The sequence below is a fragment of the Gastrolobium bilobum genome, unplaced genomic scaffold, assembly GCF_033153095.1.
Source record: "Gastrolobium bilobum isolate Gb01-03AN ecotype WA unplaced genomic scaffold, APGP_CSIRO_Gbil_v1 utg500, whole genome shotgun sequence".
Classification (NCBI taxonomy): Eukaryota; Viridiplantae; Streptophyta; class Magnoliopsida; order Fabales; family Fabaceae; genus Gastrolobium; species Gastrolobium bilobum.
In genome coordinates, this window is record NW_026896335.1 from 2,034,655 (window position 1) to 2,057,308 (window position 22,654).

The 22,654-nt window shown below is 37.1% G+C and overlaps 1 protein-coding gene across 2 annotated transcripts; it reads right to left on the reverse strand.

Moving 5' to 3' along the window:
- Positions 1-1,777: 1,777 nt before the first annotated feature.
- On the reverse strand, positions 1,778-22,173 carry LOC133299052 (stromal processing peptidase, chloroplastic). Of its 2 annotated transcripts, none has more exons than XM_061498453.1 (25): positions 21,955-22,173; positions 21,497-21,731; positions 20,635-20,870; positions 19,744-19,942; positions 18,409-18,456; positions 18,076-18,183; positions 17,770-17,958; positions 17,384-17,680; positions 15,813-15,914; positions 14,589-14,723; positions 14,040-14,264; positions 13,252-13,455; positions 12,734-12,904; positions 12,188-12,337; positions 10,803-10,940; positions 10,424-10,651; positions 10,193-10,345; positions 9,873-9,999; positions 9,642-9,756; positions 9,101-9,221; positions 8,930-9,010; positions 8,467-8,568; positions 8,137-8,287; positions 2,392-2,530; positions 1,778-2,178 (listed from the first exon to the last, which is right to left on the reverse strand). In XM_061498453.1, exons 1-24 carry the CDS (start codon positions 22,137-22,139, stop codon positions 2,439-2,441), a joined length of 3,792 nt encoding a protein of 1,263 aa, XP_061354437.1. In that variant the 5' UTR covers positions 22,140-22,173; the 3' UTR covers positions 1,778-2,178; positions 2,392-2,438. The 2 variants fall into 2 exon arrangements, with proteins under 2 accessions (XP_061354437.1, XP_061354436.1); XM_061498452.1 differs by having other exon boundaries at positions 21,497-21,734.
- Between the last annotated feature and the right edge of the window lie 481 nt (positions 22,174-22,654).

The window sequence follows — 22,654 nt, forward strand, 5'->3', positions numbered from 1 at the left end:
CTGGTACTTGGTCGATCCAATGTGATAACTAGACCGATCAGATGATTGGTTCATTGGATTCCAGATCAACCCGGCCGGTCTGGTCCGATTTTTACAACATTGATTCGAACAATGCAGTGATCCCTTCAAATATTCCAAACTTGTGATACAACTATTCACTAATTAAAACAATAACTAAATATTAACCATAAATTAAATATTTTAAATTACATTATTAACACACTAAAAATTATCACTAATCACTAAATATTGAATAAAATATCTAAACACAATTAATTACACATGTCAAGGTTAGAATAACAATAAAATTTAATTTAAAATATTATCACAACTATTCACTAATTAAAACAATGACTATAAAACCAAAAGAAAAAAACAATGACTAAATATTAACCACAAATTAAATATATATTTTTTTGGGTAGAAAAAAGTATGTATTTTAAATTACACTATTAACAAACTAAACATTAATCACTAATCACTAAGTAGTATGTAAAATTTCTAAACACCAATAAATCACTTAAATATATTTACTATCTAATTCATTATTACAATATTGCTAAAAAAGAGATAGTAGTAAACATGCACTAACCTTTACTCGGAGTGAAAAATGTAGAGAAATTGTTGTGAAGAAATTTTGACTTGGATTGGGAGAATGGGAGAAAGAGTAGAATGTTAAATGGTAGAACGAGAAAGAGTTGGAAAATTAGAGTAAAATGATGAAGAACGGAGTGAGAGGAAGGGATGACTAATATTGTGCTAAGTGACACTCTACCCGAGTTCCCAAGGGCTGTTGGTTATGAAGCACCAACACGCCCGATACTCCCGACACTCTCTAACACTCCAACACGCGTTGTAAAAACTCAAAAAAAGGTTCAAAGATTGCGTTACATTGCGTTTTTAGTTCCAACTATTAGATTTGTTGGATTACGATTACCATTTTATTGAATTTAATATAAATATTTGGAATATCTTATGTTTCTTTCCAAAATTGATGAGTATTATAAGTTTAGCTTTATTTTTTTTGTTAAATTATTAAATATTAAATATAATATAAATTACATAAATTAAAAATATTATTTAATATCAAAACATATCAAAATTTAATATTTTTTAAAATTAACGTGTGGGAGTACCGTTTTGTGTCACATGTCCCGTGTCGATATCGGTGCTACATAGGGTGTTGGTGTTGCTGAATTCCTCTTTTCTTTTTAATAAAAAAAATCAGTTATCAAAATGGGTGTAGAACTGATGGGAGAAATTTAAAATTCAAGCAGGTCCACGGGGTACCTCTTGGAAAACTATTTTCAAAAGATTAAAAAGTGAAGCTCCACGGGATAATGCCCACGGAACTTTCACCAAAAAACAAAAAACAATGAATCATGCGGGGCTGGGGCAGAATCAAACGGCCCCCAACGAAAAAAATTCCAACCTTACACCAAAATAGATAATACAACGCAAGAAGGGCCCAAATGGGTGAGAGCCGATATTCTAACGGGAGACGGTAACTATCGGCATTTCACTTGACGTGATGTTGATTTTCAACTAAGAAAACCAATCCATGAAAATTCGTAGAATCCACATAAAAGGCCCCTCAATGATAACTCGACATGGGAGGGTCTATCATAAATTTGACTATTCGTCCACTCTCTGTCTGTTTTGTGAGTTGGAAGTTAATAGAAAGTTGGGAAAGAATGCGATGATCAATTCATTATTAGCGTGCTTGCAAAACCACCTTGCCCATGGCATTCCTTAAAATAAGACAAATAGACTAGCTCGGTTCAGGAAAATAAGAAAATTATAAAAGTCATCCTGTTTCGATGGAGAGAGAAGACTCACGTGATGAAAAGTCTACTTTTACAAGCCTGGAAACAATGATTTACAATTTATATAACTGATTAATTTCCAACGCTACATGGTGGGAGTTCCCCCTGAAGGAAAAAATATGGCCGACTGAAAAAAAATGGCACCTATATCTTCTATATTTTCTTATTTCTAAATAACATTTTAATTGAGGAAATCAACCACATGCAAGTCACAAACCAGTGCTTAGGCTGATCGAACAGCTTGAATGTCGACTTGTTCGAACCTTAAGTGAATGCAGCAGCAGCTTCTTGTGATACATATGCTGCTGATCCTTTGAACCACAACCTGTAACTAAACTTCCAGACATGGCTCCTGTCGAGATACGCATAAATTTATTTAACCCTCATAGCCAAATCATCTACGAGAGGTCTTTACGAGAGAAGGGAAAACACATAACTAAAGAGTAATATACCGTCCCAACACAAAGAAGACAAAAGGAAACAAGCTGTCAGAAATTAAGAGACAGGATTTCTTAATTTATAAATGGACCTCGACTAAAAATAAGCAAAGCCATAACGTACGAACCTCCAGATCCTAAAGCTACCAGGCCACAACAAAGTCATCCAAAAACATCAGGTAGTAGGCCGTGTCATTGTAGATAAACCTCGTCCCACGGGAATAACACCTGGATAAGCATCACCCGATTCTTCCTCTTCCAAAGGTGCTGCATAGTAAGTGTAAAAGATTGTAGAATTATTCAAGTAATCAGTTAATCACAATTACATAATTTGTGCTTGCTCAAAAGAGACAGAATTCTTCTTCTGAAATGATGAGGTAAAGCTGCGTGGACCATGTGCCATAAAGCAACGGCTGTACACCGAAATGTTTTTTTTTTTTGTTTTTTTGTTTTAAAAAAATTGAAAAGTGCTTGCTATTAAATTTTATCAACATTCAAAATATAGCCAGTCCGAGGATGATTGAACATAGTTGACTGGTTTACTTTAGATAAGATCTTGTGCTTGTGTAACCTAAGGAACATGTTTACTTACATCGTAGCAGTTCAGAATTTCAACTTCTGAAAGGAAGAACTTGTGTCATGGAACATGTCAGAGCTCAAGGCCAGATTTGGAATTGATATATCCCATTTCCCACTATGTTTGAAATATTCTTTCAAGATTAAAATTTTAATGCTCAAAACAAGGAATTAAAGAAGCAATTAAGTTCCAAAGTTGTAATACATATGGTCCTCAGAGAAATTAGCAAAGCAAAATTCAATATTGTTAGATATGGTTAGATATGATTAGTCTGTAATTATTCTGATTGTATTTTGATTGTATTAGGTCTGGGCCTTTCCTATAAGCCCATTAGAGTCTTTATATATTGTAACTCTCTGAATTAGATCAACACACAACATTATTTTATATTTAAGTTGGTACCAGAGCTCTTCTTTCGTTCTGGGGACCCTCGCTTCCGCTTAGAAACCTTGTTTTCGCCTTAAAACCTAAGCCCACTGCTTAGGAGTCATCCTTTCTTTGTCGTGCATCCTTCCGGCAAGACATCAAGGACCGTAAGTCCCTTCCGAGCAATTTCCGAACGCGTCAGCACCTCCGACGGTCACCGGAACCACCATCCGCCATCGTCAGCCACTGTTCAGGCCGCCGGAGCACTTTTCCGGCGAGTTTTCAGCTCGTTCAGCACGCGATCAGAACCCCCTTCCTCCGGCGACCTACTCTGCAGAAGGCCCATCACTGGCGGCCAAGTCACGCGCCCTCACGCGCGGCTGAGCTTCTCTGCGCGTGGTCCTCACGCGCCGCCTCTCACCTGCGCGTGAGCACTGTTCCGGTGGCTTTTTCCGGCCACTCCAAGACAGAACAACCCGCCTTCCTCCCCTCTTCTCCGATCTGGTCTTCATTCGTTGTGGGTCTCGTCCGTTCAGAAGATATCAGTGATTCTTTGCTTTCCGGTCATTGTTTCAAGTGCTGTGCATTCTTATTTATTGATATCAGTGGTAACCCACTGTTCATCGTCATTATTCATAGAGCTGGAATTTTCTATTTGAGTCTGTTTTATTTTTATTTGGTAATCTGTGTTTATTTGGTCCTTTTATTTGTTTCTGGTCATCTTTATTTAAATTTTTGATGGAGGGCACATCCAAAAATAGTACTGGAGTCATCTCCAGTACTACCCCATCCATTACAACAATGAAACTGACCGGATCTGCTACTTACAAGACCTGGTCTACCTCAGTTAAGATCTGGTTTACTAGTCAGGGGCACGGTCCACATCTCACAACTAAGTCTGCCGATATTTCAAAAGACAAGACATCTGAATGGGACAAGGTTGATGCTCAACTGCTAAGTATCCTTTGGCAGTCCATTGATCGGACGATTATAGACAATTTCATCTCCTTTGAGACCTACTATGACGTATGGGAGGAAGCTAAAAACCTCTACACCAATGACATTCAGCAGCTTTATTCAATTGTGTCTCAGATAATGGAATTGCGCAAATCTCCAGAGTCTTGAATGGAAACTTATATTGGTAAGATACGTTCTTTGATGCAAGAATTCTTGGCTATGTTACCTCATGTTGCAGATGCCTCTGCGTACAAGAAGCAGGTGGAGCGCTTCTTTATGGTCATAACTCTCTTCGGTCTTTCTGAGGAGTTAGAAAGTGTTCGTGAGAATATTCTAACCAGTGCTGAGACTCCTAGCCTGTCACACGCTTTCCAACGCCTTCTGAATCTTAAGGACAAACCAACAGCTCCCACACATGTGTCAGCTACCGATTCCACTGCATTCTTTTCTCGCTCCAATGATTCTTGGAACAGTGGACGCGGTCGCGGACGTGGACAGGGTGGCTGCGGACAGAGGCCTCGTTGCAATTATTGCCAGAATCTTGGACATTTTGAAGAACGCTGCTACAGGAAGTACCCTCACTTGAAACCACCGACTGCCAACTTTGCTCAGACTGATGTTACACCACCTCCTACAGGATCAGTAACTCTTTCCAGTGCCGAATATGAGGCACTTCTCAAGAAGGTTTCCTCTCAGCATCCTACTCAAGACACTGGTAATCATGTTGCTTGCCTTTCTCAATCATCTCTTGAACCCTGAATAATAGACTCAGGTGCTACTCATCACCTTTGTGATAATAACGATCTTTTCACTTCCCTTTCTTTTTCTAATAATTTACCCTCTGTTACTCTTGCTGATGGTACTAAGGCTCCTGCTCGTGGAATTGGGGAAGCCAACCCAACTCCCTTTTTAGCTTTGACCTCTGTTTATTATATACCCGGTATTCCTTTTAATTTAATCTCTGTTAGCCAGTTGATTCAGTCTCTTTCATGTACTGTTACCTTCTCTATGCAGGATACGGGTACGGGAAAGACGATTCGAGCGGGCATTGAGTCACGATGTCTCACGATGTCTTTACTATCTGATTGCACCACCTTCTCCAGTAGCATGTTCTCTCACAGAGTCTCCTGAGCTAATTCACAGTCGTCTGGGTCATCCAAGCCTCTCCAAGCTTCAGCATATGGTTCCTTTTTTGTCTAGTCTTAAGTCTTTAGATTGTCAGTCTTGTCAACAAGGAAAGCACACTCGCTCTTCCTTTGCTAATAGAGTCGATAAACGAGCTGATGCTCCTTTTTCTATTGTTCATTCTGACATTCGGGGTCCGAGTCGAACAATGTCTGTTTTGGGTTTTCAGTATTTTGTCACCTTTATTGATGATTTCTCTCGTTGTACTTGGGTTTATTTAATGAAAAATCATTCTGAATTATTTTCAATTTATCAAAAAATTTGTGCTGAAATAACTACTCAGTTTGGTGCTTCTATTCAAATCTTGCGCAGTGATAATGCAAGAGAATATGCGTCTTTTGAATTTTCTAATTTTTTGGAGAAACGTGGAACGATACACCAGACCACTTGCCCACACACTCCACAACAAAATGGAGTGGCCGAACGTAAAAATAGACATCTGGTTGAAACTGCACGTACTCTACTAATTCACATGAATGTTCCACTCCGTTTTTGGGCAGATGCTATAATCACCTCTTGCTTTCTCATCAATCGCATGCCCTCTTCCGTACTTAATAATGAAGTTCCACATAGTGTTTTATTTCCAGGAGCATCTTCCTATCCTCTACCTCCACATGTATTTGGATGTACGTGCTTTGTTCATGATCTTACTCCAGGTAAAGATAAGTTAACATCCAAAGCTTTCAAGTGTGTTTTCGTTGGATACACTCGTTTTCAAAAGGGGTATCGTTGCTACTCTCCTAATCTCAAGCGTTATATTGTTTCAGCTGATGTCACTTTCCTTGATCAACAACCTTTTCATTCTATCCCGTCTCAGATAACACAGGTTGATCATGTTCTTCTTGTTCCTTGTCTTGATTTGTCTTTACCAGTTGCAGGTGACTCTATCCCGGAGGAGCTCCCCCTGCCTCCATCCCTGAGGACCGTCCTTTTCTCACCTATCAGCGCCGTCAGCCTGCACCTCCAACAGATTTGACTCTTACTGACTCACCGCCTGCTCCAGTCGACTCTTCCCCTCCGGATCTTCCATCAGAGATTACTCTCATTGTCCTTCGCAAAGGTATTCGATCCACTTGCAACTCTCATCCACTTTATAGTTTCTTGAGTTATGATAGACTTTCTTCACCACATTTTACTTTTGTTTCTAGTATTTCGTCTGTTTCTATTCCTAAAACCACAGGTGAAGCACTATCTCATCCGGGTTGGCGTCAGGCGATGATTGATGAAATGCAAGCACTTCACTCCAATGGCACCTGGGATCTTGTTCCTGCTCCTCCCGGAAAGTCAGTAGTCGGCTGTCGATGGGTATTCACTGTCAAAGTTGGTCCTTATGGCACTATTGATCGCCTCAAAGCTCGTTTGGTGGCCAAAGGTTACACTCAGATATTTGGTCTTGACTATGGGGATACTTTTTCTCCTGTTGCCAAGATGGCATCCGTCTGCCTATTTCTTGCCCTTGCTGCTGTTCGTCACTGGCCACTCCTTCAACTTGACATCAAAAATGCCTTTCTTCATGGTGATTTGCAAGAAGTTTACATGGAGCAACCACCTGGTTTTGTTGCTCAGGGGGAGTCTGGACAAGTGTGTCGTCTTCAAAAATCCTTATATGGTCTCCAGCAGTCTCCTCGAGCATGGTTCAGTCGCTTCAGTTCTGCCGTTCAGGCGTTTGGCTTAATCCGCAGTAAAGTTGATCATTCTGTATTTTATAGGATTACATCTCCTGACAAGTGCATCTAATTGTTAGTCTATGTTGATGACATCATTCTCACCGGAAGTGATCAAGACGGAATTCGTCAGTTAAAACAACATTTATTCAGTGCATTTCAAACAAAGGACCTTGGGAAGCTGCGTTACTTCTTGGGAATTGAGGTGGCGCAATCTAGACAGGGCATTTCTATTTGTCAAAGGAAGTATGCCTTGGATATCCTGGACGTTATCGGAGGCTAATTGGGAAGCTCAATTATCTTACTGTGACTAGGCCAGATATTTCTTTCGCTGTTAGTACGGCTAGTCAGTTCCTTGATTCCCCTTGTGATTCACATTGGGATGCTGCTGTGAGGATCCTCCGATACATCAAAGGAGCACCAGGAAAAGGTTTGTTGTATTCAGATCAGGGAAATACAGAAATTTGTGGTTATTCAGATGCTGATTGAGCAGGATCACCCTCGGACAGGCGCTCTACTTCCGGCTATTGTGTCTTCTTTGGAGGAAACCTAATTTCGTGGAAGAGCAAGAAACAACCTGTAGTTGCTCGGTCTAGTGCAGAAGCTGAGTATCGTGTAATGGCAAATACTACCTGTGAGTTAATCTGGTTAAAGCAGTTGATTCAGGAGCTTCATCTTTGTGAACAGAAACAACCCATGACACTCATCTGTGATAATCAAGCTGCGCTACATATATCCTCTAATCCTGTCTTTCATGAGAGAACCAAACATATAGAGATTGATTGTCACTTCATTCGAGAAAAGATTCAATCAGGAGAAATCAAGATTGTTTTTGTCAACTCCTCTGATCAATTCGCGGATGTCTTTGCTAAAGCTCTTAGAGGTCCTCGGGTTCAATCCATTTGTAACAAGCTTGGTGCTCACAATATATACGCACCAGCTTGAGGGGGAGTGTTAGATATGATTAGATATGATTAGTCTGTAATTATTCTGATTGTATTAGGTCTGGGCCTTTCCTATAAGCCCATTAGAGTCTCTATATATTGTAACTCTCTGAATTAAATCAATACACAACATTATTTTATATTCAAGTAATATCAACTATTTTGAGAATACTACTGTACCTGCTATATCTTGTGCAGCCTGAGCACCAGCAATCCCAATGCATGAATATAGAGAATTCTCATCCACTTTCAACTGATCATATGCAAGGTATATATCCTCAATAGTAGCAGCTTCATACAGAGAAGTTAGGTCCTTGATACATGATATGTCCTGGACCCCACAATCAACATTACAATAACTTAGAAGAAGCATGAGTGTGAAAGATTAGAAGCATAATTTTCACCGAATTCTAAATTTGGCACGACTAAAAAATTTTAACCAAGTTTTGTTCACAATAAAAAAACTGAAAATCCCAACTGCATGTCAATATTCGTACATTCCTATCTCACCTTCCTTGGAACAGAAGAAGCTTGCAAGTGAGCTAACAATCCCAGCCAGTAGGCATTTGACTTAATTTCAGCTTCATGTCTCATAAGAAGGGTCCTCTTGGCCTACATTAGAGAAGAGCATAAAGGAATTCTCAAATTTTCAATTCATAATAAAATATGTCGCAATAACAAAAAGAAAATTTAAGCCATATTTGGAAGTAGAATGAGGATGCCAAGTGCATTTTTTAAGCTAGAAAGATAGTTTACTGACTTTACTCTTTTCTTTTCTTTTTTGGATAAAGGAAGAAATCATCAAGGAGAAATGGATATAAATCAGGAGGATCGAGTTTACAAAAGAAAGAAAAAAATAGATAAAATTAACCAAATTTGAACACTGATGATGTATGTTTTGCAGAAAAATTTGCCTAAAAACGCTGAACTAAATTGTAATGTAAAAACAACTCGAGCATATCTAATAACTAACCCTGTCTAATTCCCTCTCAGTAATTTTGTTGCTATGCAAACCTCTAAGAACATTCTTGCATGCATCAACAGCTTTGTGCACCTGCAAATCAATTTGGCCTGAAAATTTGGAACAGAAGGAAATTGACAGCAAAAATAAGAAAAGTTAATGGTATAAGAATGGAGCGCACACCTTGCTTGGAGTTGATGTCACAGAGATCACATACCATCCTAGTTTAAGCCTATCAAACAACTTTAATTCAAATGACACATCATATGTCAACCCCAGCGAATCTCTGACAGTTGTGAAGAGCCTGTGCATAAAACATGTAATCAGATTTCAAGCATAGATTTCTCCCAGTGAATTTTTTTTTTTTTAATATAACACTATAGTCTAAGAGAATAAGCCTAGAGCAGTGATCACTGTTCCTTTGTATTGAAAGGTCACGGATTCAAATACAAGATACAACCACTTTGCAAATATGTAAGGGTAAGATTGGATGCAAGGATTGCCTTCACCCCAACCCTCGCTAGTGAGGGTTTAATGGGGAGTGGTGGTTTATAACACTCATGTATTTAGGATACCTAATAGAAGACATCGTAGATATTTTTACAGATTTCTGCCAAAAATATTGGGGTTAAAGTGAACAGGCTGACCTGATTTTATCCTGGAAGTGAGCATGTGTCTAAAATTTCCACACTAAGCTAACTACATGTGAGCAAAAAGAGCTTACCTAGAATTTATAATCTCAGAAAGAAGCCCCATTGTTATACCAAAGAAAAGCGGATGAACACGAAGGCTCCTTTGCAAACCACCTGTCTGTGGAGCATCAGATTTTGACCGATCATCTACAAAAGCCGTTTCCAGCAATTAATGATTAACAGTAATTCTGAAATGATAATTTTTAAATACAGTGTAGGATTGGATGACCATAAAAAAAAAAAAAAAAATCAACAAAGCTCACCATCTATTGTTGATGCATTATTAATTGACTCTAACAGGTCTTCTCCATCAACAGTAAAACCCCAACGGTTTGGTGCTGGCCCAGCAATATAAGCACATGCCCTCTCATCGGTGTCCTTTAAAAAAACCTGCAAAAATAGCAAAAGAAGATAAACATATGTCACAAGCCTAATGCATTAAAGTATTGCCACTAATTCTGAAAGTCTAAAGAAAAATCCAAATTTGAATATGCAACTAAAATTCGTCCCACAAATTTACTTGTGATATTAAGTTCTCACAAAACAACATATGCATAAAGGTAATTTATGCTTATCTTCTTACTTCTTGAAACTGCAAATCAGATGGAGATGGTCGAAATAAGGGTGGGTTGAATTCTTGCTCTTTTTTGTAATTTCTTGTGGCCTGAGCTGTGCCAAGGTAATCAAGAATACAAGATTCAATGTCTTCCTCAGTGAAGTCACCGACGATGCATACCTGAAAAGAACACAAAAAGATTTTAGTATTTGAGCGTAACGGTAAATGGACAATGCATTTAATATAATAATAGCAGACCTCCATGTTATCACCGACAAATTGATTCATTACTGCATCCTTTACAGATTGCAGGGTTAAATTTTCTAGCGATTTTGGTGTAGGCTCAATAAATCGCTCGTCACCATCCAACATTGCTACCATGAGTTTGTGAGCAGTTGAGCGTTCCAAGCTCTTGGGGATGGATCGATAATATGACAGATACAATTGCCTCGCTCTATCAAAAGCATCATCTACCCAGACACTATGCTGCACAACAGAAACATCATGAGGAATGTAACAGAGCAGAGTTATAATGAAGTACACATATTGCAGTAATAGTAATACAGCCAGGAATTATGTAGATACAACCTATGTTGATAAGAAAAGGCTTCATGGTAACAATTGGCAAGATGCTTACCTCAAGTACCATGTGAAGTAATTGAAAGGCCGCACGCATCCCATTGTCTCTTAAAGTAAAACGGAACTCCATAGCTATGAATTCCTCCGTAGATTCCAAGGAGCAATTTATCAGGTGATTCACACAGAAAAGTTCAACCTGTTATTATGCGTGAAATACAACATATTTAGTAAATGGAGGAATATCTCAGTTCACGAGTGTAGATGACATATTTTTGCGCATGAGAAGTTCAAATAATAGTATTTATGGGGGCAAAAGGAATAATCTGTGCAGAATTCTCCTGACATGTTCAAAATTTCACAACATAAAAGGAATGATCTAATCTGTGCATTTGGTATCAGACAGTACTATGATAAGAATGGCCTTTTTAACATTTGCCATAAACTTATACCAATCTGAATATCATATTAACATTCAAAAAACTGATCAATATATATACATAATTATATATTTGTGCTTAAATTTTGGTTTGTATTCGAATGAAAAGTTTCTACCTGCATAAGCATGTTCTACATTTCATTTAACCATGAATGAATCTTCTATATTTAAATTTGAAAGAAATTGATGCACTTACAATTGGCCCATTGCACATGGCCTAACCATTGATTCAGGAAGCCCAGAGTCAACTATAATTGTGGCCCAATAATTATGGCCCAATTGTCGAAAGAAGCAGTGATTTGAAATATAACAAATTACAATCGAATTCAAGTCCTAATAAAGCAGCAGATGTGATTATAATTTGTTTGGCAAGAAAAGGAAAGCAACACATTTGGCATTATTTGAGATCTAAGATTTGGGACGTGTTTTGAAGATTTAATTGTAAATATTTGTTTATTTTTGGAAGTTAGTTATCGTTACATTTATGTTAGGAATTTTCCTTATTTTTAAGATTTTAGATTTTTGAATTTCGAATTTTTTGGATCAATTTGTACTTAGTCTATAAAAAGGTGCTTAAGACCAATATTTTATGAGTTGAACTTTGTTATTTCGTTAATAGAAATTGAGAACCAGAGGGTTACTCTATTGTGAAAATCCTAACTTTCTGTTTAGCCATTTTTCTGTGCACTTTCGGCATCAAAAATGAAAAAGACATAGTATATAATCACGTTCTCGTGGTCTGTCCTGTGCAACAAATGCAAAGATGACAAGACCTAATGTTAACCATGGTCTCCCAATATATTAACAATCCATGTAGTTCTGAGAAAAAAGTTCAAAAGAAAAATAGAATGAATTAGCTAAGAAAACATTAACAAATCCATAGGCTTAAAAATGCCAAGAATTACAAGAAGGCAGAAGCAACTAAATAGATTAGGATGAGTCATTGGAAAATAGAAACATATCCTGGACATTAAAATTTGGAAACATCAGTTAGTAAGAAAAGTTACCTGCTCCCTTGAGAAGTTGCCAACCCGACCACCCTCACTAATTGTCCTAACACCCACAATCACAGATCCTCTTGACTCGGAACTCTCAGCCGCCCGTCCACCACCAACAATGAGCCGCATCACACCACTTTGTGTTTCAGTTTTTGATATCTGTCAACAATAAAAGGCATTAATAAGTACAAGAAAACCAATAACATCTGCAGTGCAAGTCCTGAGTTCTTCATGCCAATCTCAAAACACTGTCCATATCATTGCATTTATGAAATCAGTTAGAAATTTAATGGCAGTACAAATATAACAGCAAGTTGAAAAATAATATTATGATAAGTTCCGTCTCCTTACAATCCATAACTGTACAAAAATAATAAAATGAAGCAGCAGCATGGAGTGTTAGAATTAGGAATCCATGAACACCGAGTCACCATTTCTAGAATGTTCGGTGATGAACGGAAGACACCTTTTAGCACTGAATGCAGTACAATGACAGAGAAAGGAAAATTAAGGTACTAGTATCATGGGAACCTCAATATAAATCACATAACATACCTTGTAATTAACAGGAATTCCATTTGCAAGACGGCGCTGGGTGATCCCAGTTTCCTCATCATAAAGCTTCGTAGCATCTATTTCAGGATTTACAGGAATAAAGGCTGGCTTGCGCTGCTTTTTTAACTCTTCTAGCTTTGATGATTGTATCAGTTCTTTTGGCACCTCAAGCTATATATGTATTTAAGCAATTAGCTGAACAGCAACAAGTATATAGACAAGATGCACCCAGCTAATAAAGGGAATTGGTTCTCATCAATAGAATTTCACCATCCATATAAAATGAATAATTTAAATCAGTGTGGTAGATTCATATCATCGCACATGAAAAATAAAGTTACCACTCATGTTGAGGTTATAACTCATAGGAAACAAACCAAATTTTGAACATAATTAAACATCAAATACACAGTACCAATAGACAATTCATCAGTCATTAGGCAAAAGTAAAATACTCTTAATCTCAAATCACGATCAACTAAGTGACCGACAAGGAATTAAGTTGAATGAAAAGGTACCTCAGGCTCTGGCTCAATAGGTTCATCCAATCCAGCTTTGATAGCATCTGTAATTTCAGTTGATGAAATCTTGAATTCTGTTTCACCGGCTCCCTCAATGTGAAATTTTTTTGGAACACATGCAACAATTGCTGCAGGAAGGGGTGCAGTAGGCTTTCCAAAATCAGCTATAAATTCTAAAACCTTGGCACCAACAGAATTAACCTGCACCAGAAGATATTCAAAATAAAAGACTAAGCAGTACCAGCTATCTCTTTATAATTTACCAAAAAAATGTTAACTATTTTTTATTTTCCTAAGATAACTCTTAAGTATATTATAATTAAATTAAAATAAAATATGAATTACGTTTTGTTTAATTTTTCAATAAAAAATTGAGAATATGATGCACAAAAACAAACGAGATACCAAAAATATAACATCATAAAGGAACAACAATCACAACCAACTTAAAATTTCTTTAAAGTGACAATGGCACTATTGATCTTTAAGGAAGCAACCTACGATAGTGTTAATGAAACTAATACCACTTGCAAGGAATGCAGAAATCAATAAGAAACAGGAAAAATCATCCTCTCTTATCAGGATAAACAAAAAGGTTGCAATGAAAATTCGAAAATTAATACAAAGAGATATCTGCACAAGCACTTTGCATCAGCTCATGCCTCCAACAGAGACTAGTATTTATAAGTTATTATCACAAAATAAGAGTCAGCAACAACAAAAAGGGAGGAAGGGTTTAAACAGAGCATAAAAAACTGCAAAAGGTTTAATAAGCATGAAAATACCTCCTCAAGGGTAACTGTCCCAGCAACAGCGAGTAAACTTTCATGCCCTTGTCTCTGGTCCATAACTTTATGGCCTAGAGCATCACTTTCCATGATAAAATCCAAGTTATCAACAGAAGATACATTATCAATCATGGCCGCTAGGTGTTCACTATCTTTTAGAAGGGCATCTAAATAACGAGTTAATTCACCCTGGGTAACACCATACTCTTTAAGTCTCCGAACCTGCATCCCACAAATTTACATTAGACTCTCGTAGTAGAAAGAATGCAGTAAAGGTAGGCTATCATTTAAACAATTTGAAACCAAAATCAATGTAGTTTTTCTATGCAACTTTAGTAAATCATAATGGCATTTGAACTTGTTAAATTCATTGTCATAAATTCATGCCCTTTTCAATCTTTCGAAGTTAAACATAAGGAACAAAAAACCAGCAATTGAAATATAAACAAAGTGGAGCATAAAATAACTAATAGAACTGAAACCACCAATGGAAAGAAAATTAAAAACTGCATCATTGCAAAGACAGTCAAAGCAGAAGAAATAAACCTCTTGAACAGCAACTCTAATTGCATTATGGCAATTCTTTGGTTCTGCAGTTATGGTGAGAGTGGTCACTGTACATCCTTCCCTTCCAGAATCACTATGATCTAATTCAACTGAAGTGAATGGTGGATTTGAACTCTGCAAATTTCATGCATTAGTTACACATTTAGATGCTTCGGATGGGCTATCCAAAAAAAAAAAAAAGGTGTACAAGGTTCTGCGAGGATAGGGGTGAGGGTCGATTGTATACCGCCTTACCCTCACATTTTTGCAAAGAGGCTATTTCCCAAACTCGAATCTATGACCTCCCGGTCACAAAGAGCAACCTTACTGCTACACCAAGGCTCGCCCTTTGATGGACCATCCAAAAAATTATAAAAAAAGCTACCAAACAGAAAAGGTCCTTTTATTAAAAATTAATTAATTAATTAGCTAGCAGACAGCCTTTGTGGGACTTGTCCCAAAAGGATAAAAGATTATCAAGTGAAAAAGGATTTTATTTTTATTGGGAAATTAGAGTATGTATTATTAAAAAAAGAAGTCCACAAAATGGAGGTCACTTGTTATCTCTGCCAATTACTTGGGTATAATTTGTGGAAAACTTACAGACCTAAACGGCAATACATTTTTGTTAGAGTGACTGATTTGAACAATGAGCTGGGCTTAACTGTATGCACACTTGTAACCTTCATTTTGTATAGATAAATACAGACACATGTAGTCTAATCAGTCGGATTAGTAACTCCAATATTCACATAAGAGTCTCATTTTCTCACTGTTACATCTCTTTCTTCTAATTATTATTCTCAAGCAGTATTGACAAACACCAAACAACTTCTTTTGCTGCACTGCCGGAGGGGAGAACTTATTAACAAAGACACAAGACTGATGTCATCTCCGAGAGCAAGTGAACCATTTTTGCTTAAACCCAAATAAAGCATCAAGTACTCAGACACAAAATCACATAAAAAGGACAAACCCCAGTGTACAAGGCTCCTTGACTTTGCGAGGGTAGGGGGTGAGGGTCAACTGTAAGCAACCTTACCCCCATTTTTTTTTGCAAAGATGTTGTTTTCTAGGCTTAAACCCGTGACCTTTCGGTCAACCTGACCACTGCTCAAAGGCTCACCCTCATACAAAACAATCATATAAAGAATTCCTACAATAGCCATAAAAAGACAGGATTAATAAATAGCACTGTAGCAGATACAAAGAATTTCATCTCACCTTATATCTTGTATTAATACGAAAATGAAGAGCAGACAAAAATATTCTTTTCATCAAGACATTACGCAAATCTCTGTATGTTTTAACTTTATTCACTGGAATCTGCATAAGATTTCAATAAGATCATTAATAAAGAGATGGAGCATAAACATTGTAATATTTAAAAGCATGTGACTAAAACACTAGAGAGGAAAACTGTTTTTAAAATAAAATTATGAAAGGAAAGAATAGTGAGGACCATAGCTGTCAATCCCAAATAATGCTGTGGAGCAGCTGACCCTATAAACACTTTTGCAGGATGACCGTTATACCAATGAATATGTATAGAAGATAAATAATATATACTACACAAGACATAAATGCTCAAAAATAAAAAATTAACCAAAATTAAAGACATATTCATCATTAATAATCAAAAGTCATAGTCTAGACACACAATCACTATCAATCTAAGGCATTATTAACAAGTCAATAACAGCAAAAGTCAAGGATCATATGGGGAAAGAAAAGTGCAGAGCTATGTGAACGAGGAAGAAGCTGGGAATGACTAAGATGTGTGAAACATGGGTGACAGAGCAAATACCTGAGAACAGAGACTGGGACTGCCGGAAAAAAGGAAGGATTTGGCCAGAAAATGCTTAAGCTTTGGGGATGCAATCGAAAAACACATTGGAAGAACACTGAGGTGCAAACAGAGGGTAGAACTGCTGGTTTTTTGACAGATGAAGAGTTTCTAAACCTAAAATCCTTCTGATGCAAAAAAAGTGTGTAAAATTGCAAAAATCTAGCTAACAAAATGAGTGGGCAATGGAATAAGGGGTGGACAAAACAGGGATCTCATCCCTGTTCGGTGTCGCAGCTGCTATAGCATGATTTTATTCGTGAAAGGCTGCAATCTCAGACACAATCTGTGCAAAGCAAAAAAGTGACATGACAGAACTTAAAGCTGCCAGAGGCTGCTCCACCCCATATCATCGCTATAGTGGCATGATTTGCCGCTATTAACTACTATATCGAGGACCTGATAAAGATATGTTTGAAGTTGGGAAAATTTTAGTTCCATGAGCTGATGATGCATAAGTACTTCATATATATGTCTACAGGGCTTTTGTTTTCGCATGACAGGGACAGTTTGCATATGAACTGGTGCAGACGTGACAGTATTCCATCTTATCTCATAAGTTTACCTTATCGCTCAACACTGAAGTATACTCCTATTTACAACAAATAGATCAAGACAACATCAACTGGGCAGTTTATAAGATTTTAATAATAGTTTATTTAAATTATTCACTAGACCAGTAGATCTTGATGACCGGTAAATCAATTATTCATATCCTTTTCATATGCTATGTGCAATATCGGATTAAGCATTTCGCTACCAACAAAGGTCTTGATAATCATCCTTCCAACTATGTTATCAGCTCCAAAAAAATTTAATCACATGCAATTAAATTAATAAAAAATACAAAGAAAAGATATTTCGTAGGGAATTATACATGAAATAGCAAGCGCAACTGTAAGTTGGACTCAAGATTACGATAACATAAGAAAATTTAACCTCTTTATACCTTGCAGAACATATTAATTGAAAAATTTTGAAGCAATTCATGTTGAAATATTTGTGGTGGCTTCAAATTGGAACTGCTTCCAGGATGTGACCAATTATGCTTCACAGGGGGACGAATAGCTTGTCTTTCCTTATTGAATATTTTTGATTGATCCATTGTATTGGTTGATCTTTCAATAGAATTTCCACCCAGACCAACAGAGAGCTTAGGAACAAGAAAACTAGCCATAGCACCAAATGCACTTGGAGTGGCCACAGAACCTTTCTCATTGTCTGTGACAGTTTGTCCAAAAACACCCTGCATGCAACAGCTATTTATAAGACTCCTAAATATTGTAATTAATACATAACGAAACCTACTACTTTGCAAATGTATGTTTGACGTACTTCAATCTGGTAAACAGTCTTTAAGATGTTATCAATATCCCCCACAATGTACAAAGTAGCATTTGCAGGGAAATACCAACGCTCATGAAATTTCCTTATTTTATCTGCATCCCATTTCTTTATCTGTTCTTCTAATCCAATTGGAAACCTTTTGCTCAGCTTGTTTTCAGAATGCAGATGCTGTAACAACTGCAATTAAAGAAATTAAAAGAAAAGCAAATAGGAATAAAAAAAAGCTTGAGTCAATATTATGTGGAAACATCAAGTTGATAGGCCTAAACTTCCAAGGGATTTTCTGTTGCAAACCTGGCAATCAACCCGGTACTCTATTGTATTCATCATTTGAAGCTCTGAGAGTATAGCACGCCGTTCTTTTTCAATTCTAGAAGCAAGGAACTTTGGGTGGAAAGCTATCTGCATGCGTCAATAACAATAAGGTGTGAGTAAATGCAAACCTAGAAGTACCATATCCATTCTATTGTCCCCTTAAATCCCTCTAGGGATGGATCAGGTAGGGTCAAACAAAAGCATCAAGGTATATAAGACATGGATCAGATGGAACACCATGTTAAAGCTAATATATTATATACGCATTTCTACAAAGTAGAAGTGGCTTGTATGGTATGAAATAAAGTATACCTCATTCAAGGCATCCAAAACAAATGGAAGTAGATCCCCGTCAGAATCCTGACATACAGCAACCATTTATAATTAGCATCAACAAAATATCAAACCATTCAACACGATTCAATGCACACATAAATATATTGAAAAAACAAGATGTGACATCTTCACTTTCAGATTGTTTTAGATGATGGGTGGTAGCAAAAATTAAATGCTAAAGAATCATAAAGCCTAGTTGTGAGATACAAACAGATTTAAGAAAAATGCAGAGTACATATTGGGAAATATTGATAAGGCCGAAATTGATAAACAGAAATTAAAAAATAAAAGTTCAAAGAAAGTTCTGACAAATTCAGGGGTGGAAATAATAGCGGTTTATGACCGGAGACAATGCATAAAATAGACAACTGTCAAACATCAACTACTGTGAAGGATATAATTTAGCATTTTTTTCATGCTTTCTTTCTTCTTCTTCTTTTTTTAAAAAAAGTTGTAATCCAGTCCTTCTTATGTGTAGAACATTGGACACGGAAAAATGGACTAGACTATATACCCTAGTCCCTCGAATCCAATGGATGCACCTGACTGTCCCAGTTCAGTTGTAACAGAAGTCACAAACATTCATTGGTGGCAAGCTAGACTCAGGTTTCCCTATTTAATTATGGTAATCATGTGGACGACCTGGGGGAATTATTTAAATTTCTCCCTTAATGTGATGTTGCACAATGCACTTTCACATGGGCCATGGGGTAATATCATTGGTATTGGATCCATCGTTAAGTTGTGTACAGTCAAATCTACTCCCTTTTATCAATTCAAGAAAGGAGATCCCTTCCCCCATTTTTAAAAATGATGATGAAGAAGTCCAGAGGGCAGCAGGCACTATGGATCCTCAGACTCCCAATCAGGTTGTCTACCCATATCTTGCCAGTCTTGCTTGTAGGTCGTGATGGGCCCCAAGATGGGCCATCTGTGGCCCTACCGGTGGGGAATCCACTCCTAGGTTGTCGTTTGCATTCCTAAGGCCTGTCCTCTAGGAACCTTTTGAAGGCAGGGAGAGTGACAACATACACTCCACTCTTTACTCCATAAGCATTCGCATCAGTTGCAGGGTTTGGTGGCCCAAAATCGACTTGACTTCGCCAAATGGCCTCATCTCTAGAAGCCCGACTCACGAGGTGTCCCTCTCACGGTAGGGTTCCAAACCTCACCTCACTCTTAATTTCATTTTGCCCTATTGTCATCTGCTTAAATTAAATAAGTATTCGGTAACAAAACAAAGTTCAATAAACATCCACAATTCCAAATGAAATATTTGAACACATCACATACACGCAAGATGGCCCAAACCTTAGTAGTGGTAGGAGCATGGATGTGAAACACTGTATGGTGAAAATCAGTATAAGCATTTGAACGGGCTCCTGTTCCCAGAAGCTTCTCACGTTTTTTACTTCCTAGGAAAGCAACATGTTCAATCATATGTGCAATTCCTTGTTCGTCATCCTCTTCATCTATTGATCCTGCATGAACTTCCAAGTGTGCTTCAAACCTAAAATTGAATCAGTTGATACTAAGTATTTAGCAACAAGTGCATTCTAGACAATCTGCATATGGATTTCTTACCATTGGCATATTACAGCAAAACAATGTTTAAAAGAGAAAATATAAAACTATATAAACATTGAGTGTATCAATTTTATTAATAAATATTCTCCAAGTCATGTGATTGCACATTAACTTATTCACTTCAAAGGTATTAATGTCATATATACATTTCATGTAAGAACACTCTTCACAATCACATTTTATATTAAATACATTTCACCATTAAAACCTATGAGTTGTCCTCATAGCATTCTTGCAGAAACAACAACCACAAAGAACACTAGGCTAAGGCACTGAGGTGAGGTCCCTAGCGGGGGAATTGAAAAGAGACAAAACAATTTGCCACTAGCAAGTACCCCCCCCCCCCCCCCCAAAATAAAAATAAAAAAACCCCAAATACATAGGTATTAGAATATCTTCTATCATACCCTTGATTTTGATGATTAGAACAGCATAATAAACAAAGTCAAGGATGATAAATCGGTGAGCCCACAATTCCACATTAAAACACACCCTAGTTTTGGAAGTAATTCCTAAAGATGATAGAAACATCATGCAAACCTTTCTTAATACATCATAAGGCATTCCATCTCAGAGTCCATATGTCATTAATCTATCATCATTTATTGAGCTCACCTTTTTGGTGGAACTTTATTTGGCAGAATAAGATACCGCAGCCCATTCTTTAGTTGACCTCGATGCAGTTTAGGGTGAGATGGAAGTTCAGAACTTAAAAAGCCCTCTATCTGCTCTAGTTCAGAATCAAATACACTTGAATCTTGTTTTTCAGCAATACCATCTGGCCAGCTTGTACTTGCTGCGTGTGGCTCATCCGGACCAACAGTTGCCTGAGGAAGTTGAGCCCGCTTGACCTGAGAAAATACATCAACACAACCAGCTCTGATCTTATGCAAAAAGAATATAAACCATTCCTAAATGCAATCCAATCATAAGCAGACAACATAAAAAGCAGAACTCAAAACATAAACATTGGAAGACTATACAAGGATGATACTGTCTCAAAATCTACCCATGCGTACCAGAAGCTTCAACATAAAACATGAAATTTCAAGCATCGGATTGCACTAAATATTGGTAGCATGAAAATTCTTTCAGCAAGAAAAATATGAAAAGATTCAATGAACATGTTAGTTACAACAACGTAAAATTTGACAAAAGAGACCCTGCCTTGTTTTATTTTTATTTGGAAAATGAGTAGTACTAAAAATCTTGAAGGGTAACATAGCGAGATGATTCAAGAATCAAACATACCCCCCTTTCCCACTCCACAAAAAAGAATAATAATAATAATAATCATAAATTTAACATTCAGATTCTATTATGTCCAGGCAGAAAGTGATTTTGAGATGAGGTATACATAAAGATCCAATCAAAAATGAACCAAAGAGTCCTTATCTTGTGACACAGCTCGCATCAAAAAGTCAAGCACCGTACTGAATGAATACCTATCAGCCAAAATTGAAGTCGGAATACTTACTAAAGCATGACGGTTAGATAACTGGAAATCAGATTTATCAAGAAAAGGTCCAGAAACACATCTTGCAAGATTTGAACGGCGTCTCTTGGTGGAGGCAAGACAGCAAGAGGTGCAGCTTTGGTGTGGCAAGAAAAATGAAGGTGCCGCCGGTTCACCAAGAACGGAAGTATAGTTTTTCCAGGCATCAGCCTTATTCCTTCGCAAACTCAATCCACCATGAACAGCGTTATGCCGCCTTCTTTCACCAGAAGAGAAAATACGAATGTTAATATATACAGATGCAAAACAACAACACTAGTTTGGGGGAAAACGAAATGCACTTAATGGATGAGCATATTCAATGAATTAGGATCAAGATTTGAGGCGCGCTCAAAACACGTTAGCTATTATTATATGAAACATAGTAGAGCTTTCAAATTGGAAGTACGAGCAATTAAAGAAGAGATAGAAAGAAGTACCTTAGCGAAAGTGAAGAAGATAAGAATAAACGATTGTTACGCAATCGAGTGGGAAAACGAGTAGAGGTTCTTGCGTGAGGGTGAAGAGGATGAGGATGAGGATGAGGGAGGCCGAGGCCACTTCCAACGACAGAGATAGAGGTTGAGGTTGAAGTTGAAGTTGAAGTTGAAGCAGCCATAGCCATAGCTACAACACAAAGAAACTAAATTCACAAAGGGGTTGAGGATATTATAAACTCCGCCACCCAGCACACAACACAGCCTCTGATTTTCAGATTTTTTTTTTCTTTTTTTCTTTCTTTCACTTCCCGTAAGAGTGGGATCCCCTCCTCTACGTATACGTATTCTACAACTGTCACGTGTAAACACTCGCTGTACACAAAATCAATACTTCAATAGCGATTAAATCCCCCTTTTAATTTAAATTCATATTGAAGTTATTTATTTATTTTATTAAAAATATTTAATATATATGTTTAAATTATGTTATTTTAAATTCAGAAAAAAAAAATTATAATTAAAATGCTTTAAATACATAATAGTAAAATTGTATTTGTGGTTATTAATTGACCCGTCCATACCTATTATTTGTAATAACTTAATTATGTTAATTCACATTTAACTTTGAATGAAGTATCTTTTTTATTTGCGATTAAATTATAATTTTTATATATATCATATTATCAGTTACCGAATAAGG

Bases quoted from the DNA above. Each gene is read 5' to 3' on its own strand.
- LOC133299052 (XM_061498452.1), bottom strand. From the start codon at position 22,139: ATGGCTATGGCTGCTTCAACTTCAACTTCAACTTCAACCTCAACCTCT. The intron at 15,915-17,383 runs GTATAAAGAGGT...AATCTTATGCAG, and splicing joins CAATTAATATGTTCTGCAAG to ATTCCAGTGAATAAAGTTAA. The intron at 12,338-12,733 runs GTATGTTATGTG...TATTGTTGACAG, and splicing joins GAATTCCTGTTAATTACAAG to ATATCAAAAACTGAAACACA.